This window comes from Rhea pennata, chromosome 18, assembly GCF_028389875.1.
Source record: "Rhea pennata isolate bPtePen1 chromosome 18, bPtePen1.pri, whole genome shotgun sequence".
NCBI classification, from domain to species: domain Eukaryota; kingdom Metazoa; phylum Chordata; class Aves; order Rheiformes; family Rheidae; genus Rhea; species Rhea pennata.
This window is the reverse complement of record NC_084680.1, coordinates 8,657,812-8,685,670: the sequence shown is the minus strand read 5'-3', so window position 1 is coordinate 8,685,670 and position 27,859 is coordinate 8,657,812. Positions and strand designations below refer to the sequence as shown.

Here is a 27,859-nt window from a genome sequence, read left to right as displayed (position 1 = left end):
CAGCGGCGCGGCGCGAGGAGGGCATCGATCGGCGCTATAAAGGGCGGGCTGCGCGGCGGCCGCCGCGACGGCGGGGGCGGCTCGCGGCGCCCATCATGGACTTCAACGTGAAGAAGCTGGCGTCGGACGCGGGCGTCTTCTTCTCGCGGGCCGTGCAGGTGAGCGGGGGCCGCCGCTGAGGCGCGGGGCCCGGCGCGAGGCCGAGCCGCGGCCCCCGCCGCCTCCCTCGGCGGCCGGGAAGGGCTGCGGCGCCGCGGCCGCCTCCTCCGTGCCCGCAGCCGGCGGGGGGGTGCGGCCCGGAGCGGTGACCCCCGGGGCGCCGATGGCTTGGGGCGGTGCTGGGTAGCCGCGAGCAGGAGCAAAGCCGGACAGCGTTGCTCCGCCCCCCCCCCGATGAGGGGGCGTCCAGGGCATCGTAAAGGTGGATAAAAAACAGCCCCAGGGAGGCTTCTGATGATAAACGGATTTTATTCTCTCCCCCCCCCCTTTGTGGCAGGGAGGAGAAGGGGGATTTCGGCGATAACTGCTGTCTAACGGTGGTGGTTCCTAAAAGCTCATCTTGCAAGTGACCCTCGAGCTGATCGCCAGCGCCAGCGGGCGGGCTCGCGTGGGAGCCGAGCCCTCCTGCTGGGCACGGGGCCGCAGCGGCGGTGCGCTCGTAGCTGGGCGGTCCTGGGCCGGCCGCCGGGCTGGGCGGCAGCAGCTCCCAGACCTGCCGAAACGCAGCGCTGTGACCGCGGCGGGAAAGGGCTCTGGAGACTGAGCTGCTGCTCAGCTGGCACCAGGGCTGAATACTAGGAGCTTGCTGGGGATGCAGTGACCCCCTGCAGCTGGCGGGGGCTGGAGGCCGAAGAAACTTGGCTACGCAGGAAGCACTGGGTGTGCTACAGGTGGTGAGATGTGGCTGCTGAGCGCATCTGCTCCTTGGGCATAACGGGAGAGTTGTCCTTGGATGGGCAGGAGGAGGAGAGGGCGGTTTGGAGTTTGTTGGGATCCTACCTGAGAACTGAAATTCAGCTGGTGACTCTGGGACTGGGCTTTTTGTTCTGCCTGTTCTGTGGGAGTTGATAAACATCCAGAACAGGGCTGTCTTGTTCCAAGCCTTCTGTGCAACAGAGTAATTCAGGCTCTCTTAGAAGCTGGTCTCCTGTAAACAGATATCACCTCCTGTTATTGTGTCAATGAGTCATATGTTATGAAAAGAGAAATATTAACTACAGGTGCAAAATATGGAGCAGATGGAGAGCTTAGATGCTGTTCTCATGCAAATGATCTTGGTAACAAAAGAAAGGAAGAAAAGATTTGATTTCTCTACAGCATTAGAAGCCCTATTGAAGCTAACCATTTATCAGAGACTCCTACAAGGCGTAGGAAGGAGACAGGCATGGGAACAGTGTCTGCACACAGTGATTCTAGAGCAGGGAGCACTTATAAATAGTGGCTCCAGCCTGCTACACCTACTCCATATCATTCTACATATGAGTAGCCCCATGATTAATTACAGTAGTAATTACTTGAAACAAAGTGTCATAGGGCACTGGTACTTGAGGAGTGTGTGCTGGTGTTTGTGTAAGTAGGGCAGACTGGGAGAATATGGATCACTGATGCCGAGAACCATCTCATGAAATGCAGTTGCTGAGGAAAATAACCAGATTTGTGCTCTCCCCATAGAGCTCTGTGACTGGCACGGTTGAGCGTTGCCCTATCTGCACAAAGAAACAAATGACAATTTAGGTCTGCTATTGGCAATGAGGATTAGATTTTAGCAGTCATCTGAGCACAGCAGCTCTTCCAAGAGAGGAATAAGACCTGTCTAGAATAAGCTCAATTTTCTATAGCACTGGGGATGCTTCCTTCAGCTCCAGGCATTTAACAAAGTGATGCTTTACCGGAACTGCAGCGACTGGGAGATAAATGGATCGGCCGTAATGTGCCGTGCCGTTCAGACGGCATTAGCTGTTACTGTCTGGCTGAGATGTCTGGCCAACACAGAGAGCTTAACTTGTACTGGAAGAGGTGCTGTGGCATTGCTCCCCCTGCTAAGGCGAGGGGGCAAAAGAGGCAGAACTGGGTTGGTACACAGCCTCTGAGGTGGCTTCCCAAGACTTAGTGCAGAAGCAACCCTGCTTTGAAATCTGTCAAGTACAACCTGATGCATGCACTGGCTGATGAGCAGGAAAGATTTTGACCTAGTTTTGACCTGGCCAGAGGCAAAAAATACCATTAGTCTCGTTACGTGACTTTTCCCAGCTCAGGCACCAGTTAATGGGACTCCTACCCGAGGAGAAGCTAGCGTTCTGGAGGGCTTGTGTTCTCAAGTGGACAAGCCCATACCCATCTCGAGCATGAGCAGAATAGAGGTGGCCGTGACAAAAGCTGTGCAATATCTCCCCAAAGCTGTATAAGCATTGACTGTCTTCCTAGGATTGTGTGTTGGTTCCCTGACAAGGCAGTGTCTAGGGACCCCATGGCATAAGTTTTGGGGATGGAACAGAGCAGGAAGATGCAGTCAACTCTGCTGCCTTGAGAAGTAGAAGAAAAGCTTCTAGGCTTGGGAAGCTGCAAGGATAAAAAGCTGTTTTAGGACTCAGCATCTCACTCAAGGATGTGCTGTACTGACACATCACCAGTCCTATCCAATTACCCCCTCAGAGAGGATGCAGCACTTGGGCCCTAATAGCTTCTGCTCCAGCACCTGTAGACAAACTTCAAACAGACCATTGGCTTTTTCCTTAAGGAAAACTAAGGCCTTTTCACCTGCATAGCTGGACTTTCCAATGATCTGTAAGCGGGGCTGATTCCCAAACCTCTGCAGAGGGCTATGGTAAGAGCTCCAACTTGCCTACAGAGCTGGCATCTGTTGCCTTAAAGGTAACACACTGGGTGGCTGCTCTAGACAGGCAGCAAGCCAGGCTTGGGTGTCTGGAAATAACGTAGGTGCCTGTCTCTTATCAGTCCTAATGGAAGCTGGCTCTGGGTGAAATTGCCCAAGCATGAGTATGGCTTTTGGGTGCTTATCCCACTGATAGAGTAAGTCAGTCTCGAGGAGCTGCAAGATAATGTAATTACTACTAAAAAGACTCTCCCATCTTTCTGAACTCGAGCAATAAGATAGACTTTTAGCTCTGCTGACATGAACTTACTGGTGTTAATGGCTTGGCTACTGAGCACTTTAAAATGTGAAATAAGAACAGGATGTGACTAAAGAAAAGGGGGTTTGAAGGCAAGAGGTACAGGCCAGAACACGTTTGTGGATACATATGACCACAGGATTATTTTTTTTCTCTCCTAAATGCCTTGCTCCAGAGTTAGTAAAGCTGTCCTGTTAATGGCTTCCTTCTGTCCTCTGACAGTTTCACTTGGCTCACATCCTAGCTTCTCTGACTCCAGGTGACCAAATGCTTGAAGCATATTCTGTGTTTAGTCCAGAGCAGTTGCAATTCAAGTAGCTTTTTAGATGCTGAATGGTTATGGCTTCTTTTCTGATGTGACACTGTACAAGGTAGGAGGTAGACTTGCCTAAACTGATTCTTTCATGCCTCTGACCAACAGAAGAGCAAATGTTGCAATAACCTGGGCATTATGAAGCTGTTGCTAGGCTTCAGGAAATTCACTGGCCCAAATCTACTGGCAGGTGCAGAAGATGGAATTGCTGATTTAAGACTCCTGGCCATGGTTTGAGCCTTGTTATTTAAGGTGGAACACTGTTACCCTATAATGTCTGACAAGCAATGTCTAGCCGGAAAAGCTGGAGACCTCGAAAATGGTACAAGGGCCTGAACTCTGCCATCACACACTCTACAAGGAGGCTACAGCCACTCTTAGAGCTCCCTGTGTACAGGTGTGGGCCTGCTGGAGGAGAGATGCATCTCTTACAAGTCTATGATTTTTCTGAACAAGTCTAACTTGTGCTGTATTGTGCAAAACAGATGTAGTGCTGACATAAGCCAGTGGAAGCACTGAAATTCCATTTCCCTCTATTTAAAATGGCAAAAGGTGCTAATGCTTTCAGAAAAGAAAGCAAGGCATGTGCTATTCCTAAAGCCTAGCCTCGATGCCTAAGTCATTAGAGTTGCAGGCACAGCCTCTCTGATGTTTTAGCAGTAGAGCAGAGGGGCCTGTCCAGCTCAGCCCCACTTACCCTCCTGACATCCCAGTAGCATTTCTACCAACTCTTGTAGGGGAAAGAGGAAGTTTCCTCCAAGCTGTGACCCTAGGCAGCTGCCCTAACTGCAGTCCCACGTGGTCTTGTTTCTTTTGCAATCTTTGCCTGTTCCAAGTATTGCTCTGCTGATTTGCCATCCTGCTTGTCCACATAGACCCTGATAATGCATCTAGTGTTCCTGCTGGCTAGTCAAGCCTCCCAGAGGAAACCCAACCTTTGGCTGAATTATTGATGCCCTGGAACGCAGCACAGCTCCTCTCTTCCTGGAGAGTGAGTGTGGCGCTCAACAAAAGGCTGCCCTGCATTATTAATCACCTCTTCAGCTTCCCTGCACAAAAACAGAACTAGTGCTCAGCTGGGCCAGCTGCAGGGATGCTTCCTGCAGGGTGTTATCAGTGGAGTCTCTAACCACCGTGGATCTGGCATGTGATCCCAGGATGCAAATCCTGACATTGGTTCAGGGCTGGACTGTTCCCCCAACCATTAGGTTCTAGAAAATAGATGCAAAAGGTCTAGTCCTATTACAGCAGGACTGAAGTGCTCAGGGTTCTCCCCAGCTGCTGCATGTGCTCTGCCTGCCCTGGCTCTCTCCCAGGTGGGTGTGAACCAAGCCCATAGGTGACTGATGCACCTTTGATACAATTAAATAGGGTTTCAGTTTGAAAGCATCTGGTGGAGTATTTGGAGCTGCAGAAATCAGCAATGCTTCTAGCAGAGAAGCAGCAAGATAAAATATTTTAAATCTGTCTTTTTTTTTTAAACAGACAAAGCTTTAAGATCAGCTTGTTTGTTTTTCCACAACTCTCAACCCCACTATCAAATTTTATGCCTGCCAGTGGGAAGGAAAAATGGAATCGAATTTCTGAAAGCATTATGAAAGCAGATTTCTAGAAACAAGTCCTCCAAACAAGGTGCTCTCCCTGCACTTACAGGGTTTAAGTAGCCAGCTTAAGAAGCTTCTGTTCTTCCAACATCCTTTTCATCAGGGGCATTTACTTACGGAGCTGTGTAAGAGGGCACCAGCAGCTGAGACCTGTTGCTACTTGAAAGCTTAGATCTCCACTTACACCAGATATTAGAAAGAATCAGCTCATAGGATAAGTTGATACAAGTTCTGAGATCTCCTTCAATGGCTGTGCTTTCATGAAAAGCTTCATCCAGTCTTACTTAAAGATGTGGTCCTGTTCTCCCTTGCCCTGATCACACATTCCCATTCATGCTGTGTAGTTGGATGAATGCTCAGATTCATCTGAAAACTGCCAACTATGCCCAGGTCTGAACCTTGCAACACTGCAACTTCTAGGCAGTGATGAGGGAGTGCTAAAGGAATTGGATGAAAATTGAGCAACAGCCTCCCTGTATGTGAGCTTATAGCCTGCTGTAACCTTGCACCCACTTCCTGATGTTTGTGCCCTGTTTTCCAACTCTGCAAGGAAGCCTGAGTAAGAGATTTTTCTGGCCTGACCTTTTACATCCATAGGCTGTGACTCAAATTCCTGCGCATCCTCCCTTTCTGGCATAACCTAGGCTTGCAGTGACCACGACTGCCGTCCTCAGCCTTCTTGAGAGACAAACAGCTCTAGCACCTCACTCGAGATAAGAGCTGAGTGAGATTGTCCTGGCTGTTTCCTGGCCATGTGCTGCATGAGTGACCCAAGCTTTCAGTGCACTGGAAGAAGAGAAAGGTTGCAGAGAACAGCAGAGTGATGCTTGGAGCTGCTGCCTGTGACTATAGCAAAGAACCCCACGGCTGGAGTGATTCAGGAGCCTGGCTATAGCACTGCAGAGCTGCTGGAGGGCTTCAGCAGTGAACTGACTCTGCAGCAATGCTGCAAGAAGCTGACTAAAACCTGCTGATGAGAAACTCTGCTAAGGCCTGACAGCTCTAGGGCAGATGCTGGTGCAGAGTGTCTGAACTGCAGGACGTAGAAATGAGATCTCAAAGCTGCCTTAGAAAAAGGAGTGAGGGAGACTTATATGCTTGCATTAAAGAGTCTTGGCTTGTTAAAAAAAAAAAGGCTCTTAAACAGATGACTTGAGTATTGGAGCCAAATACCTGGGAAGTCCCAGTTTGCTACATGGCTGTGACTCAATCCACCCTGGGTGAGTCTGAAAACAGGTACCAGACTTCCAACAGCTACAGAGGAAAAGGAGCCTTGTCAGCTGTTCACGTATGCCCGATGGTTGTGTGCTCCCCCTTTCCTCCCCAAGACAATATTAGAAGCTGGGTACTGCACAGTGCCCTCTTGTCTTGAATCTGCTTTTAGCAGTGTTCAACGATAGCCACGGGCCCTGGCAAGACTGAACTGAAAATAAGTGCCAGGCTAACCAGGACCTGCTGGTACTGAGAAGGATTATTGAAACAATCCATAGCTGTGCAAGGCCCTGCAGCTCGCCTGGCCTTACCAGGCTGCGAGGTGGAGTGGAACTGCCCTTGCAATTCAGTGTCAGTCTTGGACAAATCCCACACAACAATTCTCTGGTGGTAGCATGATCCTGCCCAAACAGGTCACTGTGTAAACAGACCTGCAGGGTTGGCATATCTCAGACATCTAGTAACATTTGCACATGGCTGGCAACACGACTCCTAATGGCTTGTCTGCCTGCATGCCCTCCTCCCGTGTTGGGTTTGGGCCCCCTTGTTATCTCACCTTGTCCTCAGCATTGTTCTGGATGTGAACAAAGCCGGGGCTCTTCGGCGACTTGGCTTTCTGCAGCCGTGGGAGTGGAGCTTGCCAGAAAGCCTCTTGGGAGGGGTAGTGGGCACCAGACCAAGACCCCATGAAAAGAGGTTCTTAGCTCATCTAGAACTGAGCTGTGGGATACATGAGGGCAGAAGGGATACCATCAGCAGCTCAGGCAGGAGCATGTTTAAACTAGAAGTTTCTCAGCCAGGCTCTAAGCTTCTGGCAGCTGTGCCTGGTACTGTGCTGTACCGTGCTCTGACAACTGAGCAGTGGCACCAGAGGCCAGCAACAAGGATTGTTGCAAAGTCTGTAGGATCCCATGTAGGATAGCTGTCTGAAGGGGTCTTCCTGGTGTGATCCAACAAGATGCTGGCTTCCATCAAAAGCAGGAAGACAGAGTCTGTTCTGTACAAAGTCACCAACCTCCATCAGGACAGGTGATAACTGCAGGGCTTTTTTTGTATTATATGACAACATTGTGCTTCTCCACATTGGGTGAATCTCAGAGGAGACTTCGGCTCTGAGGTTGACTCAATGGCTTTGGATGCATCATAGTTTACACTAGCTGTTCCTATGCTCGACACAATAAATGTCAGATAACAAAACTGCTAACGTTGTGCTTAATGTGATTAAATTGACCAACTTCAGAGGAGGAAATGAAAAATGGGGCTGGGAAGAGGGAATAGGGTGGTCTTTCAGATATCACGGGGAAGCAACAGGAGAGTGTACTACCATCCGACACTGATTCCTCCAGACTGATAAATCTTGCATATCAATGTCATTGCCCAGTGTGAAAACACTGAAGACCTGCACAGCCTGCTTTTCCTTGCTGCTAATTTTAAACTTACAGGAATTGCAGAGAGGGGGAGTCTGCCAGTATGAATCTGGATGCTGAGAAAAATCAGACACCAGTGTTTCGGTACCCTGTACTTACAGAGCCTGCCCAGCTAGCACATAGCCTAGAGCAAAAGCTGAAGAACTGCTACTTAGTGGAAGCATTTCCACTTTCAATCCTGAATTTGAGCCTGCTTAAACCTCAGGTCCTCAGTTCACAGCTCACTGCTAGCAAGGCAGGAGATGAGCTGGGAGGTAGTACTTGGATACTGTTGATCTGATGGCTATCAGATGGCACCCAAGCCCTGTAGTAAAACAGGTGTGTGCGGTTGTCTAATAAGATGGGAAGAAAGCCTGACTTGTGAGTTGATGGTAGCATTTCTAATTCCTTTCGGTTTGCAGGACACAGAATTGCTTAGTAGGAGCTGAAGGGGGTTGGCACCTTGCCTCACCTGAAGGGTAGTTTATTCGGCTGCATGAAGGGAGGAATCTGTCATGTTTAAATGTGTACACAACTTACAAAAATACTCCAGTTTTACTGTATTAGACCCCTTCCCTCATTAGAAGTTGTTTATGCTGGAACACATCTCAAACCTGGCCTATCTTAGCTCGGTGCTTGCTTCATTCTTGGAGGAGGAGGGAAAAAAAAAAGCCCCCTTCCTCTGAAAGATGCTTGAGAGCAAAGAATGATACCTTGAAAACTTTTTAGCTCCACTTTAAGACAGATGCGTACAGCAGGCCTCAGTATCTCTTAAATCTGTAGCAGATTGCAACTTTGCTGTAATAGAACAAACCTTCTAATGAACACCTCCTTCCTGCAGTTTACAGAAGAAAAGCTGGGCCAAGCTGAGAAGACTGAACTAGATGCTCACTTCGAAAACCTTCTGGCCAGGGCAGACTGCACTAAGAATTGGACAGAGAAGATTTTGCGTCAGACTGAGGTTCTGCTACAGCCAAACCCTAGTAAGCCCAGGTCCTTCTAAAGGGAGGGTACATTGAAGGGTACAATGTCCTTGTTGCAATTCAAACAAGGTTAAAAGATGTGCTCTGGCAGAGAGCCCTGATCCATTCAGGCTGTGGGGGTTGGAAACAACCTCTTTCTGCAGGGCTTGTCCTTTCTCCCCAGGCAGCTAAGATGACTAGCTGCATTACATAGCCTGGCAGTGCTCCTGAGGACCAGGAGGTGGTTGGAAAGAGGGAACACTTTCTCCTAGTGGTGGGGCTTGCTGTCCAATGCATATTGGAGGACTATGTGGGGTGGACCACCATGAATGCCACTTCCAGGGCCCATGTCTGTCCCCTATCCTGTAACAGCCAGTGGCATCCTCATTCCAGGTGCCAGAGTAGAAGAATTCCTCTATGAGAAGCTTGACCGGAAGGTGCCTTCCCGGGTCACCAATGGGGAGCTGCTGGCACAGTACATGACAGAGGCAGCTAATGACTTTGGACCGGGGACACCTTATGGTAAGTCAGCATGATTAAGCCCTAAAAGTTATCCTGTCCTAAGAGGTTGCCCCCGTTACTGTTTTGGGTCCAAATTTCTGCAGTTTGCTTCCTGCAAGTGAGCAGGCTGGTCTGCCCCACACCTAGCTACCTACCTTAGTAGTGTATCAGAGCAGATACCAGAGAAAGGTCTCTAGCACAGCAGCAAATGGCCCATCTTGATAGGAAGATGGTCTTACTCTGCAGTAAAGCATCATTTGTGCTGGGGTAGGGAGGAGGGCCCCCCACCCCTACTATAGTCCTGAAGTCTGGCAGACTGGAGGGGAAACAGAGATGCTGCTCCACATTAGCTAGTGGAACAAGGTACAGGAACGTTTTCCTATGTCTATGGCTTTCTAACCTAGCATGAACAAGAAGTTATGCTGAATGGTTTATCCAACTTGACTGTCTAAAAGGAGTTTTTAGTTCCACTGAGAGAACAGGAACAAAATTATCCTTTAAGTATGTCCTGCAAGTGGAGGGGAGACTCTCTCTCCAGCTATAAGAGAACAGAAAAGCATACTTATGAATGCTGCTGCTTGGCAACAGCCCTCAACAGCCCCCTTCCTAATCACACAGTACTTTTTTTTTTTGCGCCCTTAAAACCTATCAGTTTCCCCTTCCTGGAGGAACTTAAGGCTTCTTTAAGCAGCAGACGTGCTCAGAAACACTGCCTTAAATTCCAGCCGCCCTTGCCTCTGCTGTGAGCTTTGTTACTGCTCTCCAAAATCAATAGCTGTTCAATAGTGAGTCCTGTTGCAGGCAGAACTGCTGTAACTGCATCTATAGCCAACACTGTCTGAGCTGGGTCCTAATCAACTATTTTTTCCCACTTTGATGGCTTTTATTTTGCTATTTTTTTTCTGTGCCTCTGTTCCAACCCTGGGTATATCTTTTTATGGGTCAGACAGAGATCATTCTACCCAGAACTCTGGGCTGTCATATGTTTCTGGCAGTGGAATAAGTGCGTCAACAGACGGATAAGATCAGAGTTGCACTGGGAGTGGTGAACAGCAGATTGCAGATAGGACTGTGTAGCTAATATGTACGGACATGGTCACCTTGTTCAGGCATGGTAAACTGTGCTTTCTGTCCCACAACATTGGAGCCTGTTAGCCCTGGGTGAGCTGGCTGAAGCCAACATAATGTTAATTGGTTTCTCCTGGACTTAAAAGCTCCCATCATTGCAGGGAAGACCTTGATAAAAGTTGGAGAGACCCAAAGGCGCTTAGGTGCAGCAGAACGGGACTTCATCCACTCTGCATCCATCAGCTTCCTGACCCCACTGCGCAACTTCCTAGAGGGGGATTGGCGAACTATTTCTGTAAGTATAGTAGCAAGAAAGGGGAGCTTATCAGATCACCAGATACATGAAGAGTGGGTGGAGAGGGAAACAGTGCCAGAAGAACCCATCCTCCTTCCCTGTCAGAAAGGAGGACTCCACATCTAACCTCCCCTTGGAGAAAGGGAGGATAGGAGAACAGGAACCCAATCCTGGACCTTCAGTGGGCTGCCCCCTGCTGTGCCAAAGGGCTGCTATTTGATGTACACGGGGTATTCCTGACCTTTGCAGCTTGGTGGGCACCACCAGCCCATAGCCCTGTCTCCAGGTTAGCCTGTATCCCTCTGGCCATCAAGACCCATGACCCACGCTAGCTGGGCAAACATAGCAACTGCTTTTCTCTCGCTTCCAAGGAAAAAGACTTGATTTTTAGATGATACTTTGTCCCTTTCCTCCCCAACAGTTCGTAAGCAACCTACTCTAGTCCCCTCTTCTGTCCCTTTCAGAAAGAGCGGAGGATCCTGCAGAACCGCCGTCTGGATCTAGATGCCTGCAAGGCCAGGCTGAAGAAAGCCAAAGCTGCCGAGGCAAAAGCAGCGGTAATTTCTCCCCTTATTCCCCTCTCTGTCCTTCTGGCCCTGGGGTTTGACTCTCATCAGCAATGCCACGTGTCCTCAGAACCACAGTCAGGCTGCACTACTGAATCCTGACCCTGGCAGGCATGGGTGGGGGTTCCTGCAAGGCTGGAGGAGGAATCAGCCTGGTGTATAAGGGAGCTGGCTGTAGGAGCCATGTGCCATAGCTGTTTCAACAAGTTAATTCTGAGCTTTCAAAATCTGGACACTCCCACTTGACACAAGCTCCTGCTTTCTGATAGTGGCTCCTGCATGCTCAAATTTTGACTGTGTGACTTGTGCTAGTAACTAAATGCCTACATCTTTTGAGGACTTGTTGAAAAACCTCCCTTGAGGTCTCCAAGCAAGCCAAAAGAGCTGAGCTGGAAGATGTGTAAGGGGAAAGCAAGTTGGGCCTCCACAGGAATCCCAGAATTTCAAACTATCTATTCTGCCAACTCAGCCTCTTCATGCAGGAGTGCCAGGGGAGCCTGTGGATGGTGACCAGAATCAGACTGTCTACCAAGAAGCTGTTTCTCCAGCTTCTCCAGTGACATAATTCATGGCACTGTCTAGTTACAGGCTGGTCTTGCCCTCAGGAAATTAACAGCTGGTAAACTAGCAAAGCTCCCAGGTCGCTGTGGAGCGGAAGGGACTGGTAAGCTAGCCAGTATCCTGCTATCTGCAGGCCTGAGCAGTAGGGGTGTAGGCTGCAAAGTGCTCATTTGATGAGGCTGACAAGATCTGTCAGCTTGATGATGCTTCCTGGGCCTGAGGTACCTCCTAGAGCTCTGTTCTCTCCAGGCAGAGGCAGGGTGACAGGAGGTACTGACAGGTAGTTGTGCACTGACAGACTTCCCAGAGGGCCTTGTTGAAACAGACTGCCCCATCCTGTACTACTCTGGCACAAAGACTTGCCAAGTTTTGCTTCTAGCCTGGGGCCAGGAGCTCAACTGGCAAAGAAGTATGATCAAAACAAGCAGAAATCCTTGTCAGGCAGTCCTTGGGATGCACTAGGATACCCACCTGGGAGCCCATTTTCTAGACACCTGCTTGGCTGGGACTCCGGCCTTGCGGCTCCCTGGATGGCTGGTTCCTTGGTACTTTCCCTTCTCTCCAGCTCTGTGTACACTCAGTGCGGGGAAGGCATGCTAAGCTCAGCAGCCTTCATCAGCAGGTCTGACAGAGGCTAACAGCACTCATGCCTATGTGGGAAGGTCTGAACAAGGCTGTGGGTAATCAAAGGCACTAGAGAAAAAAATGAAAAAGCTGCCTTTAAGCAGTCAGGTCTCCCAGGTCCACTGAGGGTAACTTCAGGGATCCCCAGTTCCCCTCCTGAAGGGGACAGTCCCCCAGTCACAAAGGGAAATACTGGCCACTGCTTTATTTTAGGCTGAAGTCAGAGTAGAAATTCAAACACCTCCTGTGCTTCCTCTGTTGACCCCTTCCCTCTTTGCCTTGCTTCCTACATGAATTGATCTAAGGGCCTTTCAGCTGCATCTGAAAGGCCATACCTTTAGGCAAGGGGTTCCCTGAAACTGTAAAAACAACCTGGTCTGCCCCTGGAGCAGCAGGGTGTAGAGTCAGTCTGAGGCTTTCCAAGGCGTTAGTCCAAGCTGTGTCTGAGCTGTGTTCCAGCAGTGCAGTTGCCCACATATGACTGCTTTTTTCAAACAGAGGTCACTACAACAGAACAACAACCTCAGCTGCTGTTGTGGGCTCTCATCACTTACCTAGCCTAGCTTAAAAGCAGGATTGCCAGCCTCAGGGCTGCCTCGCTGACTACCAGAGGACAAAGCATGAGTGGAAGTTCCCAGCATGGAGGGGAGAACTGCTGCCCTGGGCAACTAGGCATGTTAGCACGTGATTAGACCACTGTCATCCCTGTAACATGCCTGGAGTCCTCTGTTGCACCTCCTCTCCAGCCAAGCTGGCCCAAATTGCTGCATCTCTCCCAGCTCACTAGTCTCTTGCTGCTCTTCCCCTGTGTAGTGCAAACTTGTGTTCCCACAGCTTCTGTCTCATGACTGATCCTCCAAGTGGGCTGCTGCCCAGACCTGCGAGCTGCTATTCGAGTGTCTGGGCTTATGCATTTCCCTTGGACTTTGTGCTTTGTCCTTCCTGTTAATGCTGTTTTGTTTACTAACCTTTTTGTTTTGTTTCTCTGTAATTTGCTCAGTGTGAGGGAGATGTGAGTATTGACTGTGCTAACAGTGCTGTGATTTTTTTTTTTAAACACCTCTCATTGTCTCTTTCCCATTTTAAGCAAAAATTCCTATCTCCCTTATCATGTAGGGGCTGGCCCTGGAGCATATATTGAATGCGGTCAAGGCTACAGTGGCCTGGGAAAAGTGCCCCAGAAAGACAAGAGCATCTGTCAGCTGCCTGCAGCCCCTCTGGAGCATGCACTGGGTCCCATTATCGCTGCTTGCAAGCAGTGCTCAAGGGAGGCAGGGTCTTGTGTAAAGACCTGCTCAGGCTCCTCCAGCTCTGGGCAGGAGGAGGTTGGGTAGCAAGTCCCTCTCCTGGAGTAGAGGCAGTCCAGAGACAATGATGGGCAGGTTGATCTGGTTGTGGTGGTGTTCTGTCATCCAGGCTCCAGGGCTCTGCCTGTTTTCTCCATTATAAAGGTGAAAGGGGGAAGGGAGGGGTCCATTTGACCACTGCTTGCAAATACAACTTTCCCGTGCATAGGAGTGAAAGAGCAGCTTGCCTCCTTCATCCCATGTGCTATATGACTGGTTTGGGGACTCCTGGAGACCAGGGAATGGGAGGAGAGGTTTCTAAGTTGTTTCTGATCTTTAAAACAAAAGAAAAAGCTACTTCTGTGGAACATCCACTCTCCTCATGGGGAGGAATCAAGCCTCATCACTGTAACAACCTCAAATATCTCTGATGCATTTTTCTCCCTATACTCAGGCCTGACTCCTTAATAGGAATCACTCCTCCATATTCCTTTCTCCTGCCCTCCCCTTAACTCCTAGATGGTTAAAATCTCATCTTGTTGGGACTGTCTGACTGCTTTTCCACACACTGGTCACTCATTTCAGCAGGCTGCTCAGGGCTGCTGCAGCTCCCAGCAAATCAGGTCAGCTTGTTTAAGTAGATCTGGGTGAGCTGCACAGAGATTAACCAGGGAGAGGAGGTGTGGGGCCCAAGAGACTTATAGAGATCTAACTGGAGTTACAGCTGGTTTGTGTGCTGGCCTTGCGCCCCAGCTTGCTGCAGAATAAAAGCTGACCGGGACCATTCCATGATCCACTGCACTGATAGTCCTGATATAAGCTAACAGGCTGGATTCACTCTTTGAGTGACACTAACAGCAAATGCCATCCTAAAAGGAGGCCTAAACTGAATTCAGCTAAATAGAGCATGTCATATATTGGTTAGTGAACCCACACTGCTTGTTGGGGTGGACTGGATCATTTGTGTTTCCAGTGATGAAAAAATCTCTGGAGTGCTTAAGCCTTCTTGTTCCAGGACAGGCATTTAGCTGTGGAGAAGGTGGCTTGGTGGTTTTCTGACCTCCAGGCTGCAGAATGTGTGCTGTCTTTGGACAGCAGTAAAGCCTTGGACTAGATCTACTTTGGCCAAGCCAAGGCCCTTGCTGAAAATAGAAGAATTGAACCTGATAGATAGAAACATGCCTAGAGGCTTGGTGCGAGTAAAAAAGTAGATGAGTCAGTGTCTCTCTTCTGCCTGTTTATTTTCCCTCTTTAAGAGGCACTGTGGACAGCATGCTCTGATGCTAGTAAATACGTTCACTTAAAGGCCAAGGCCCTGTACAGGGATGCTTCTAGAAAGTGGTGCAAAGCAAAGATGAGAAAGGTCTTCCCCACTGAGCTGAGACAGTGAGATGAGCAACCTTCTGACTGCAAGGGAATGGGAAATGCATTTAGAATTGTCTCATCTCCACTCTGGCTACTGTTTGAGCAAATAGCTGTAAGTACAGGCAGAGTTTCTAACAGTAGAAACATCTGTTGAAGTATTGGGTGGAACTAATCTAGTGTGACTGCATGAGCCAGTCCATCTCTTTTTGCACAAGCCTGGCATCCACCTTGGGGAGCTTCTATGCATCACTGCCCAAGCTGTCTGGAGACCTCCCTCCTGCTGTCTCAAGGAAATTGGACTAAGCTCCCTGCACAGACAGGGAAACACTGGCCCCTTTCTCCATCTGTTACCCAACTGACTCCTATTGGCTCTTCTGCATGACTTGTACATGAAACTCTATTCCCCCCCCACTAGGCTGTGCCTGACTTTCAGGAGACTAGACCTCGTAATTACGTTCTCTCCGCCAGCGCATCAGCGGTAAGATTGCCTCCTCCTAGATATTGCCTCTCCAACCTCTTCCTGCCCCTCTCTTCACTCAGTTTCAACTCAGACCTAGTGCTCTGCCGTTTTCAACATTTTAATGTGACATGGGCTGCCTAGGACTCCTGACTCAACCTTAAGAATGCAGATCCACCCCAGCGGAGGTGCATTGTCAGGGTTTGGCACTTTGCTGTTTGGCTTGCTTTCCAGTTTCTCTCCACACCTTTTTTCCTGTTTCCAGTGGGAACATGTGTTTTTATTGCTAGCAGAGCAATTGGAAGGAAATCTACTTGGAAGAGTTAGTCTTTCTGAGTGGTTCCAGCCATAACACTGGTAACATCACATGTGTGACCGCCTGATCAGTGTTGTAGTGTCCGTGCTTAGAGGCCTTGGAGAGTGATCAAGAAATGAAAAGGTGAAGAGAGTCCCTCTGCCACCCATGGTACCAGTAACCCAGCAGGATGATGATACAGGCTTATCTATTCTGCAAATAGAGGTCCATTTTTCTTTCAACTTGAGGCCTAGCCTGCTGGTGGCAGTCCTCGGTGGCTGTAACGCAGCCAGATGTGCAGGGGGTGCATAGCCTGCTGCATCTCTAGTGTGTTGCACTCAGTGGTTATGGTCAAGCAATTGACTTTGTGCTGTGCTTGTGGCTTCCCATTATGTGATGTCACATTTCTCGTTAAAATGTTGAAAACTGACCATCTTGCTTCCTAAATAGTATCCAGAACAACACTGATGCCCATTAATAGAAAAATAATGGGGCAGAAGGGCTGGGGAGGGGGATCTGCAGATGTGGAAAAAGACACTCCAGCCTACTAGCAACCCAAAAATCTCACAGTAGCAAGTTGGCTTTGGTTAACGGGCAACATCCCATTTGCAGAAAGACATGTTTGGCTGATAGCATCAGTGTTAGTTCCCAGGGGGATCTGTCCTGACCTTCTTGGAGAGTGATACTGGGATCAGAAATAGCTTTGTACAAAAGGAGTGACTGGCTGGGTGACAAGGCTCCTTAGAAAGAAGCTTCTTTCTACTCAGTTGCCCTCAGCTACTGGGGATGCTGCAGCAGTTGCTCAGTCCCCACCTCTTCTAGCACAGCAGTTAGCAATCACCCTGTGGCTCTGTCCTCTCTGCTGGGAAGAAGTCTGCTCCATGGACAGGAGATATTGCAATAATGGACTAAAACTGAGCTCTTGGAGAAAGGGGAGAGAAACTAGGCTTTCCTTGCCTCTGAACTGCTCTGATTAGATCAGTGTAACCTACTGATCCCCTGAGTCTTTCTAAAACAGATTGAAAACAAGCATTAGTAACATGCAGCATCTTGCAGAGCGTACAAATGCTCACTTGAGCTTTCACATATGTAGTGGCCACCTAACTGCAAGTTTGTCTGTTGTATTATAGAACTATTTTGAGGAAGCAGGTGGCAAGCACAGTAACATGACATGGGATATGGATATTTTTAAGCCCACAGGTGTCTGCTCTGGTATGTCTCTGCCCAGCTGAGTGGTCAGCCTTTAGAGCGCTGCTAGGGAAGCTCTGACAGCAACAGTGATAGGGGTCAGTGAACTCCAGGGCCCTAGATAAACAGCCAACACTGACCTTGATCACTTACTGGTTGCAGTACCTCTATCAGGAGTCCTTGTGGCAAACACCCTAGCCAGTAGTAGTCCTTGTGACTTCCAAAACTACCTCCCTTAGAGGCTGCAATCAGTGGTCAAAGTGCCACCTTGGACCAAGTCTGCATGAGCAGGGTGACTGATACAAAATTGGTGTCTCTCTTACTAGTGAGAAATAAGCTGGGCCCAGACTGCTCTCCAGCTCTGTGGCAAAACTACTTTGCAACAAGCTCTCTAATCCCAGCATTCATCCCAAAGGGCCAGGCACCGCAGCAGGGTAGGAGCTCTCCATGCTGTTGCTCTGCTTTTCTTCCAGGCCAGAGTCCATTGTGCTACTTGGCTGTCAGTACACACTGAGAATGTGAAGCAGTGGTTGCTGCTAACCTTGCTTTTGAGATCTGCTCCCTTCTGGAGGGAGGGATTGCTTATGGGTAACATGGTAACAGCTTTGTCTTGCAGGTGAGCAAGCAAGTCAGCTGTTTCCTAGCTTATGTCCTCTAAACAGTGGGCAAGGCCAGCTGAACTTGGATTTTGATTCTAAACTTACCTTGACTTTTGGAGAAGTGGATAACAAGGTTTTATTTTTGTCTTCTGTAATGTGAAGGCTTAGAAATGGATGCACCTGGAGTCAAGGAGGGGCCTTGTCTCAGCCTGGTTGTGTATGAGTTGGAGGCTGAGGAGCCATTTCTCTCTCCCACACTGATCTTTTGTTGCTGTGTAGGAGGGTATTCATGGACTGCATAAGCCTAAGTATTCCTTTCCCTCAGATCCTTCCCCTTGCCATGCTCTAAATTCCTAGAAATGATATCAAGAAAAACATATTGAGTACTTTAAAGAGGGTTCCTCTGGCATAAGATGAGGCCTGGGGTGGAACACAGAAGAGATGCAAGTCATGGCCCTGTTCTGTTTCATGAGCTTTCTGAACTACTTCTGACTAGAGCAACACAGTGCCTTAACCCAGAGATAAATCTGGGCAAAGCAAAACTGCCTGAAAGCACCACAGGAACAGAGGTGGAAACTGTTTCAGGAAGTCCAACAGAAGTAGAACAAATCTAGATAAGAACATAATAGTACTTAAGTACTGCAGGGACTAAATGGCCTATCTTCAGAGCTTAAAGTAGGAAGACCTTTAGGAAGTGTGAAGAGGCTTCTGTGTTGCCTGAGTACTAAGCCCACATTGCACCTTTGGCATAAGGCTACCATATACCTTGCACCAGAGCAGCAGTTCAGGCTAGGACCTGCTTCTTGGTTACCTATGAGGATCTTCTCACCATCTGCCTTCTGCAGGAAGGGCCCTTATGCAGAGCGGAGGAAGGGAGTTGTGTCCCCAAGCACAGCTAAAATTGCCTGGACCTTATTTGAGCCAACTTCTGACTTGCAATAACAAAACATCCATCTGAAAGTCAGAAAACATCTAGTCTCAGTACACAGCTACCTTAGCCCTGCAACAGGAACAGCTTGCTAGATTAGATGGGAACAGGCTGCAGTAACTCCCCTCAAGCAACGGAAGAGGTGCCAAACAGGCTACATACCTCAGGAACGAGCCACGGGCCAAAGGATAGGATCCAAAATGGGAACTGAAGATGCCGACAACTGACATAACCACTTCCTGCTTCAGCCATTCACTGGTGTAGGCACCACCTGCAGATGCTCCTTATATTGCCTTGCTGAAGCTGCTTCTGCACCTGAGGCTACCGCAGCTCACCTGAGGGCTGTTGCTGGTAAGTGACCCCAGCAAGGCTCAGCAGAGGGAGATCCTGGGCCTGAATGGAGCATTCTCTCTCCAACACCACAACATCTAGCATGTGGTCCCTTTCCCTGTGTTGGTGGAGGGTATTTCTCAGGTAGGATGGCTTAGGACTGTAGCCCCTATCTCCATGCTGGGCAGCAGAGAGGTGGGGAGAACCACATATGATCCCAGTGCTGCAGCTCTGGCTGGTGCTTCTACAGCCTCGTGCTGTTCACTGGGGCACTGCTGGTGCTGATAGGGCAAGAAGCAACAGCTCTGAGGTGACTAACACAGGAACAACTCAACTATGCTATGGTGAACTTCTTTGACCTGCAAAGGTAACTCAAGGTGACACCTGAGAGTGAAGTTGAAAGCCTTAAAGAATGTGGGGTGTAAAAAGTGAAAGCCACTGATGTGGGGTGTAGTCAGGTTGGTGCACTTCCAGTTGATCCACAGTGATTTCCTCTTCACAGGGCCAGGGCTGAGGGGGGTTGTATGTTGAGGAAAGGCCAGGCTGAGGACCCTCTGGGAAGGATCAATGTGTTTTTCTGCCTCTTCTCTCCCTTTCCCGTTGCTGTGCGTGACTCTCTCTGTTGTCGATTGTTTCATGTCCTGGAGCCAGATCCCAGCAAGCAGCTGGCAGCGTTGCACTGTACAAATTCTCTTGTAGGTGATGCTGAAAGGGGTTGGGAAACTTCAGCTGGGGGAAGCATTTCCAAGGAATAGCTGCCTGCCCTCAGGTGTAGGGCAGGTATTCCTGCCTTCATGGATGGGGCTGGAAGAAAGCATCCAGGAAGGAAAGCAGTGGGAATAGCTTGAAGATGATTTGTCTGGTTCAAAGGTCACATCCAGTTACATCTTTTTGTACCTAAACACGCCCACTGGGTAGCTGTGGGCTAGCTGGATTAAGACCCCGTTAACCTGAGCTCTCTAGACCAGTGGGTGAGGAATACTGGCCTCTGTCTGGATTATGGTAGCATCTGCCAGGCTATTCATGCCATCCTGCCCTACTGTGGGCTCAAGCAGCCTGTCTGCCTCTCCCCAAGCTTACAAGGGCTGTTCTTCAACACCAACCTCTGCAGGCCGTTCAGAGAACTCCCAGGCAGCTTGTGCTCCCTGCACATCTGCTGCTTAATCCTGTTCTTCCTGGAGGCCGCTGAATGCTGTTATTGTGAAAGCCCTGGCAGGGAGCAGCGCTGGAGCACTGGCTCCAGCAGCACGGACTTGCTCTCCCACTGCAAAACTGAGCTCAGGGGAGTAGGAAAGAAGTGAGGGAGCATTGAGCTGGCAGCTGCTGCTGGGTGAAGGGCTAGCTCGTTCCCGGAGTTGGCCTTCTGCGTCCATGGAGCATCCTTGCCAATTGGTGTTAATGCTGAGTGCTTCTCGACATCTCCAACACTGATCTCCTTTCCTGTTGCTCTGTGGCCCCCCCACAGCTTTGGAGCGACGAGGTGGAAAAAGTAAGTATCTAGCTGAATAACGGTGCTCAACCTGGGTGTGCTAGTGGTGTTAGGGGTGGGAGGTGGTGCTAACTCCTGTGTGTGTGTGTGTGCATGCACATATGTAGGGGGGAGGATCAGTGGGATGTTGCTGTCGTCAGCCCCCTTCCTGATTTTCAAGCTATATGGTTCGATCTGATTCTGATAGCAGGTTGGGAAGAGCCCTGCCCCTAGGTCATTTGGCTGTATCTAGTGTGAGAGACTTCCCAGGCAGACCAGGGATGGGTTGGTGTATGCGTGTGAGTGTGTGTGTGATAAAAGGCAGCTCTGAGAGCCCAGCACCAGTGACTTGGGAGCAGAGCTGATGCACTGCAATGGTGATTCAGCTCTGCTCCTGTAGCAAAGGCCCTGCCTGCTCTGATTTGCATGTGCCTTGCATTGGCCTCTAATAGCCCCTTGCCTGCTTGTCCCAGAGTCTGAATAAATGCTCTGAGCGATGCTGAAGCACAGATGAAGGGTCTCCCCATGAACAGCCCTAGCTGAGGGCAGGAGCAGACCTGTCGGGAGGGCAGAGCAGCAGGTTCAGGGCTTGTCTGGGAGCTGACTCCGGGTGAGCCGCTTCCGAATGGATCCATCAAGGCCGAGCCCCAGATCTTGTTTACTTCCTGGATTCCTCAAGGGGAGTGTGCTTCTCCATCCATGAAGATGGATGAAGGGCTGCTAGTAGCCTAGAGACCATGGTGAGCTCTGTGTGGAGTTCTGGTATGGTACAGGGCTTCTGGGATCCCATTATCTTCCTTCCTCAAGGACCCTCAGCAGATGCTAGCCTGAACTGCAAGGTGGTAGTATGGCATATTCCTGCATGCTGTGCATGATAACCTACTACTGCCTTAGTCTAAATGCATCATGAAAGCAGACTGGCTGTTTTTGAACCAGCTCACCCTGTATTTTAGATTCTTCTCAGTAACGCAAATAAATGGGCTGGTGGGTGTCAGCTGTAAGTATGCAAGGCTATGCTCCTCTGGTCCTGGGTGGAGCAGACCAAAGTGCTGATGGAGTCAGCAAACTTCTCAGTGTGTTGGAGAAGCACAGGACTGGAAGGGACCTCCCAGCTCACCATCCAATGCTGGCTATATGGGAAAGCGCATCCTGTAACTCATAGCTAGCAGAGAGATGCAATGGGTCAAATCCCAGGCAGCGGTAAATGGAGCTGGAGCTGCCTGGCACAACAAGCTTCAAATAGCTCTGCCATGACAGAATTCTCTGCTCACTGAAGAAAGGAGGGGGAAAAAAAAAAGAAAAAAAAAAACTCTCTATGCTTAATAAGGCATTGTACTGATGTTTCCTGTTAGATCTCCCCTTTCCCTTAAATAATCCCTTCCAAACAGAGGATGCAAGAAAATAGATCAGTTGTAGCTTAAAATAGATAAAATCTGATTAGAAGCCAGTCGAAGCATTTCTTTGTTCTAGCCTAGCTGTCCAACAGTACTGGTAACATGAGATATGAGGCATAATGGCCCAAAAGAGTTCCTTTGGCTTGCTCATCTGAGAAAACTGGGGCTTCTCTAGGGTGACCTGCTCAGAAACGCCACTGCAATGTGGCCTCTGCTCTGAGGCTATCGGCCAGTCTGAATTAGCTCCCTAGGGGCAATTCCAGACAAACGACTCCTGCGCCAGAACGATCAGGGCATTTCAAAGCCAGCAAAATATGCTCTGTCCCACAACTGGAGCCACACAAGAGCCACTGCACCAAGACAGGCTGCACGTCACTGGCGGAGGGGAAGGGGCGTGCAGACCCCCTTACTGCTCTTCCCATTAACTATCCATTAAGCTGCAGTTCATGAACTGCAACTATTGCTTCAGCAATAGTGCTGTCAGTCTAAGGAAACTGCCATGTCCTAACATGTGGCATGTTTCACATGGTGCTGTTAAGGAATGATGCATGCTAGAGAGACCAACCGTGCCTGTTGGCCACCCTTTTCCCTTTGGCAATGGGGAGGGGAGAGCAGGCCCTAGAGCATCTGACTGCTCTAGCACTTCTGGAGCACTTCTCTTTGCAAGGATCCATCTGGGTATTCTGATACTACAAAACTGCCATAATATAAATATGCCATCTTTTGGTGTGGGAGAGATGGTTTATCATCATCTCCTTTGTAAAGAGTGTTTCAAGTGCCAATCTACCTCTGAATTCCTGATGTCTGCTTCATAGCTGCCTTTTAATAACCATTGTTTAACTCTCTTTAGCACAGAATAAGCTTCAAAGGAGAGCCTTAGACTGGAGTCGGAGTGGGATGGTCATCTCCGTTACAGTGTAGTTAGTTAGTAATACCCATTTGGTAAATGCTACCTGGCCTCAGCCTGTTTTCTGTGGTGATTAAAAAAAAAAAAAAAAAAAAAAAAAAAAAAAGAGAGAGAGAGAAAGAAAAAAGAGAGGGAAAAAAAAAAGCAAAGTGCAACTTTTGGTGAGAAACTTAAGGACATTCATGTTCTCTAAGTCTACAGGCATAGGAGAGGAGTTCAGGAGAGCTGCACAATGGTACTCTGCAGCAGCACACCCACTGTGACTGGGACAACTGTCCTGATCCCACTGACCACTCTGGAGAGGACAGCAATGACTGGCAGCATTGGGTGTACACTTTTAGGTGGCCTTCTATAGCAGACACTAATAGGTCAGGTGATGGCATGAGACTGGCCTTCCACATACCTCAGGAATGATAAAGCCTCTTCATGCTCTAGTTGTGCAAGGGTAGGAGCTTCTTAGCTTGATGCATCGGTCTTCAGCTGCCATTCCATGAACAGCAGTGATCACATTTGGGATCCAGAAGGAATCAAGTTGAAATACAGCCAGAGATCCCTGGGATCCCAAGCTAGGGTGTCTTGTGGCTGTTGGTCAGTATTGCAGGTGCATGTGGATCCTACTGAGCCAACAATACAGTCGTCTAAGTGCCAAAAAGGGGAGGAGGGGAGGGTTGCCTCTCCCTGGAAGAGGCAGCACAGGGGTCCCTGCCTTGTGCTGTCTTGAGCCCCCTCTCCTCTGTCTTGCAGGCTGAACATGAGCTGCGGCTCACTCAGACTGAGTTTGATCGACAGGCAGAGGTGACACGTCTCCTGCTAGAAGGGATCAACAGTACACATGTGAGTCTTCCTAGCTGACAGGGGGAGGGTTACAGGGACTGCAGTGACTCCCAGCTCATTTCTAGAAGGATGCCAAGAGGATGGTGAGGCCTATGTTGGGAGCAGAGGTAGAAGAGGCCATAAATTTGGGTGCAACCTCCTAAAAGAGAAAGGATAGAGGCATGCAGAAGTAGTGCAACTGTGATGCCAGCAGTTCTGCAGTCCTCAGTGCATTTCCAGGCTAGAAGAATCTTGTTCTTCCCTCATTAGAGCTGTGGACTAGCCACACAGGTGGTATAAGAGCACCAGTAGAAGCTACCTGTCTAAGGTCACCCTGGGTCTACGCAGCATCCCCAGACTTGACAAATGCATGTGTTCAACCAAGTAACTCTTCTAAATACTGGCCCACATGAGTCTGCTTCTCTTGGGGGTAGGTAGTACAGGAAGAGGGTTCTGGTGCCCCAGCCCCCAAACTCAGACCAGCTATTGGCCCATCTCCTTCCAGGTGAATCATCTTCGCTGTCTCCATGAGTTTGTGGAGTCTCAGACAAACTACTATGCTCAGTGTTACCAGTACATGCTGGACCTGCAGAAGCAACTGGGCAGGTGAGACAAAGCAGTGCTGGTAGTTCTCGCATCCACTTACCACTAGTTCAGACCTTTCCCCATCCCACAACGTAACATTGGGCAGAATCTTGAAAGCCCTGTACGAGCTCCTGAGCTTAGGGAATGGTGACCAATCCCTTTAGTATTGCATTTACAGCCATGGGTTTCATTGGGGTTTTATGCCTTCATTTAAACACATGAAGGCAAGACAGAACACTCCTCTAAATTAAATCACACTGGAGACAAATTCCTGCTGCCAAGCAACCAGCCTGTGTGATCAGCTGCAGCAGTAACTAATTCTGTGCACTGGCTGCACGTCTCGTGGGGGTGGGTAGGGCTATTTTGTCTGTTACCCAGTTACATCAGCGTGGCAATGGTACCCAGGAGGGGCCGGTGGCCTTCTATGACTACTCACTACTCCCTCTTGCTTTCCTTTCCATGCTTGCAGTTCCAAAGGAGAAATGTAAGTAAGTTAAATGCCACCCACAATAGGCTCTAAGAGCTCTTTTCTCAGCCAAACTGTGGCTGCTCTAATCCTCACAGGAACCAGCAAGTTTTAAGGATACAGTGCTAGACTGGTCTCTGCAGACTTGCTACAAAGGCCAGCAAAGGGTGCAGCTGCACTCTACAAATAATCAAGACCTGACTCAGTTACCATTGCTACTTAGAGATCCCAGAAAGCCTCCAAGCGTGGTGTCCAGCTTAACAGCAACAATGATGAGGAAGCGGCAGGCTAGACAGATAAGACAGAGCACGTGAGACCAGAGCCAGGACACACGGCACAAGGGACTCAGTAAGACAGCTGCAGAGCCAAGAATAGCACCTACCCAGCCCCACCTCTGGTGCTGTCCCACAGTCTCGTATTCGAGTGCGGGGGGCATCCTCTGGCCAGCCCTCTCCAGCCACCACTATCAGTGACTCCTGTGGACACAACTGCACTTCTGCTCTGGATCTAGGTATGCTATAAAGGTGTAGTGCATCTCTAATAGAAACAAGAGCTGTCCACATGTGACTTTAGTAAAGCATAATGCTCCTTTTAAATGTGATCTGAGTAGGTAAATCATCAACTGCAAGTTAGATACCAGTCCTGTAACAGGATACTGGAAAAAAATTAAGCACACAAATAGTACCTGTTGGATAGTCTCAGGTCCTGAGAACTAAGTGCCCTTCCCCATTTCAAGGCGAAGCATAAACCTATTATAGCTGGCAGCTGGAACTCTTGAGTGTTGTCTCCTCTGCAGTTTAGCTTTCATGGTTTCTCATGCTAGATCCTTACTGAAGTTTTCTCCCCCACACACTTCTCTTCCCTGTGTAAGATTTTCAGGCACGTTTGTAGGCAACGCAGAATCCACATCTCCTGCAGCTGCCACCTCTCCTCCAGCTGTTGCTGCTGCCACTGTCCCTGCTGTGCCTACCATTCCAGTTGTGCCCACAATTGTTGGGGTGCCTAATACTGTGGCAGAGGGTGTGCTGAACCCAAATGAAGTGAAGCCTCCTGCCAGTGGGACACGGAAGGCCAGAGTCCTCTACGACTACGAAGCAGCTGACAGCAGTGAACTGGCACTTCTTGCAGATGAGGTTGGTTGTTTTTGTTGTTGTTGTTTGTTGTTTTTTTTTAATAAGCAGCCCAGTTGTAGGCTCAACAAGGTCTTGGTTACTTTTTCTGCCTCTAAAAATCCTGTTTTATGGAACTGCTGATAACCTCTTCCTTGACACTAGTATCCATTTTTAGTTGCACTGAGCTCATAGCCATTTGGTATTTAAGAATATTACCACAGTAACTCTTCTGTTCCTTCTGGAGCCTAGTTGTACCCAGCTAACAAAATACTCTGCCCAGCATCTAGTATCTTCACAGGGACTCTCAAACCTAGGTAGCTTATATGCGAGTAGAATAGGATAAGCTACTGGGTAGAGGCCTGAGAACAAAGGCAATTCAGCAGTTCCAAGCTCTTCTGGTGACCGGATTGAACTGTGTTCACAAGGGATGATATAGCAACATTAAGCCACTCTGTATCAAAGAATTCCTTAGGCCACTTCAGAGGATTAAAAGGCAGCTGGAACATCACTGGATGGATTCCTGTAGATCTTCTGGTATAGCTGGAAATAGCTCCAGGGAGGCTCCAGGGATAGGGCACAGATCCTGCTAAATGAACTTTAGGAATTAACTGATTCTTTTAGTACACATCTGACTGTCTTGGCTGTGTCTGCAGAATAAGGTCCTGTCTATGTTGTCTTCTCTCCCCAGATGATCACTGTGTACAGCCTGCCAGGCATGGACCCAGACTGGCTCATAGGGGAAAGAGGGAACCAGAAAGGAAAAGTTCCTGTCACTTACTTGGAACTGTTAAGTTAAACGTCTCCAGGAAGAATGTACAAGCAGAATGCACCTCTCATCTCCTGGCACTTCTAATGTGGATTTCTTCATCAGAGACCATTGCTCTCTTCAGGGTTGACACTCCATTGCTAATATGGGAATTGTGGGAAAGAAGTGGTAAAACTGTTATAGTAGGGTTTGGGGAAAGGGCTAATGGCACCCAGCATTGAATTCATTAACCACCAGTGCAGCCTGCTTTGAGGTTAATCTTGATGATGCAAGATTCCTTGATTTCCTTTTTCTACCCTATCCTAGTCTTGTTTATTGCAGTGGCATTCCCAGAGCCAGCAAACTGTCTCCTTCAGCAGCTGCTCATGGAGTTTGTTACACTTCCCTTGTGTTTGGTGTTGGTTAGTGCCTGTCTCCTCCTCCATCCTCTGTTCTTCAGCAGTAGAATTGCCTGAATCAAATCATCAAGCATTCCAGTGGGGGAGTGTCCCACCAACTCTGTTAAGGAAAGGAAGCAGAATTATGAGTTAAAAGCCCATTAAACAGAACTATCTTGCTCACCTGTAGAAGAACAGTAAGGCAAGGCCTTAAGAGCCATGCTTAACTCAGCGGTGCCTGATGGCTTCAATGTAGAACTGAGCTAGGAAGCTGGAAGGGGACTTGAATGAGAAAACTAACTTAAAAACAGAGGGTCGGTGTGTCAAAAAGGAGACCTCAGTGCAAGGAACCATGCATCTTGCTTGCATTTCCTCTGAAAAACTGCTCTTAGCCTGCGAAGAGTTTACAAGCCTTTTCACAAGGTGTGCACTTTGTGTTAATAGTCCAGGCTCTTCTTTCAGTGTGTTTTAGCCTGACTTTATTTTCCCCCTAGATCACTGATTTTAACTAATGCTTTCCTCTCCCATCTCAGCAGTGAACAGACCTGGTGCATCCTAGAATAGTATGGGGTAGTCCCACGTGCTCTTGTATCTCCAACAATAAGCTGTTCTTGGCCATACACAGAGGCAACTACAATTCTGCTTTTCTCACCTTCTTCCCATTAAACAGTCCGGGCTGCCCTTGGTGGTTGTGGTGGCTTAGCTCACGGGGGAGCCGTTAGGTGGGTAGGCCTTTTAATCCTATTATGAGCTTCGGAGGTAGAGCTCAACTAAAGGACTCCCAACTACTGCGTAACCAGTTTTCAGCTCAAGCTGGATTGAAGAGAAACGCTCACCTGCACCAAGTTCTCTGTTCACTCCCCTCCTCTTGGTATGTCAGACACTCCCTTTGCTTGGTTATTGATCTTTTGCACTTTTCCCAATGGTATTGTGACCACTCTAATGTAACAGGGCACAGAGCACCTGTGTATGTAGGGCTCATGGTTTTCAGCACTTATTTGCCAATAAACAAACTGCCTGACCTCCTGCTTCAGTGTCCTGTGTGGGTTCACAGCTGCTCTTGCTTTCCAGCCACGTGACTGCAGCTTGCACTGAAAAGCAGCACCAGCAGGGAGGGAAAGGGATGCATGCTGCGGGGAGCTGAGCCATACTGGTGGTGTAGGCTTGGAAGTTGGGTAAAAGCAAACAAATTCCCTCGTTGTTCCTGTCCCAGCTGAAACTCTCAACATGCCTTAAACTTGTTAATGTTTTTTTCAGTTCCTTTCCCAAATTACAAGTCT

At 48.9% G+C, this 27,859-nt stretch overlaps 1 protein-coding gene across 3 annotated transcripts; it reads left to right on the top strand.

Moving 5' to 3' along the window:
* Positions 1 to 51: 51 nt before the first annotated feature.
* On the top strand, positions 52 to 27,601 carry SH3GLB2 (SH3 domain containing GRB2 like, endophilin B2). Of its 3 annotated transcripts, XM_062591180.1 has the most exons (11): positions 52 to 158; positions 8,508 to 8,649; positions 9,022 to 9,150; positions 10,359 to 10,492; positions 10,957 to 11,049; positions 15,310 to 15,372; positions 20,157 to 20,180; positions 23,205 to 23,294; positions 23,779 to 23,879; positions 25,196 to 25,457; positions 26,125 to 27,601. In XM_062591180.1, the coding sequence occupies exons 1-11, from the start codon at positions 96 to 98 to the stop codon at positions 26,230 to 26,232; spliced, it is 1,209 nt and encodes a 402-aa protein (XP_062447164.1). In that variant the 5' UTR covers positions 52 to 95; the 3' UTR covers positions 26,233 to 27,601. The 3 variants fall into 3 exon arrangements, with proteins under 3 accessions (XP_062447164.1, XP_062447165.1, XP_062447166.1); XM_062591181.1 differs by lacking the exon at positions 15,310 to 15,372; XM_062591182.1 differs by lacking the exons at positions 15,310 to 15,372; positions 20,157 to 20,180.
* The last annotated feature ends 258 nt before the right edge of the window (positions 27,602 to 27,859 follow it).

Bases quoted from the DNA above. Each gene is read 5' to 3' on its own strand.
- SH3GLB2 (XM_062591180.1), top strand. From the start codon at position 96: ATGGACTTCAACGTGAAGAAGCTGGCGTCGGACGCGGGCGTCTTCTTC. The intron at 11,050-15,309 runs GTAATTTCTCCC...CCCCCCCACTAG, and splicing joins CTGCCGAGGCAAAAGCAGCG to GCTGTGCCTGACTTTCAGGA. The intron at 20,181-23,204 runs GTAAGTATCTAG...TCTGTCTTGCAG, and splicing joins GGAGCGACGAGGTGGAAAAA to GCTGAACATGAGCTGCGGCT.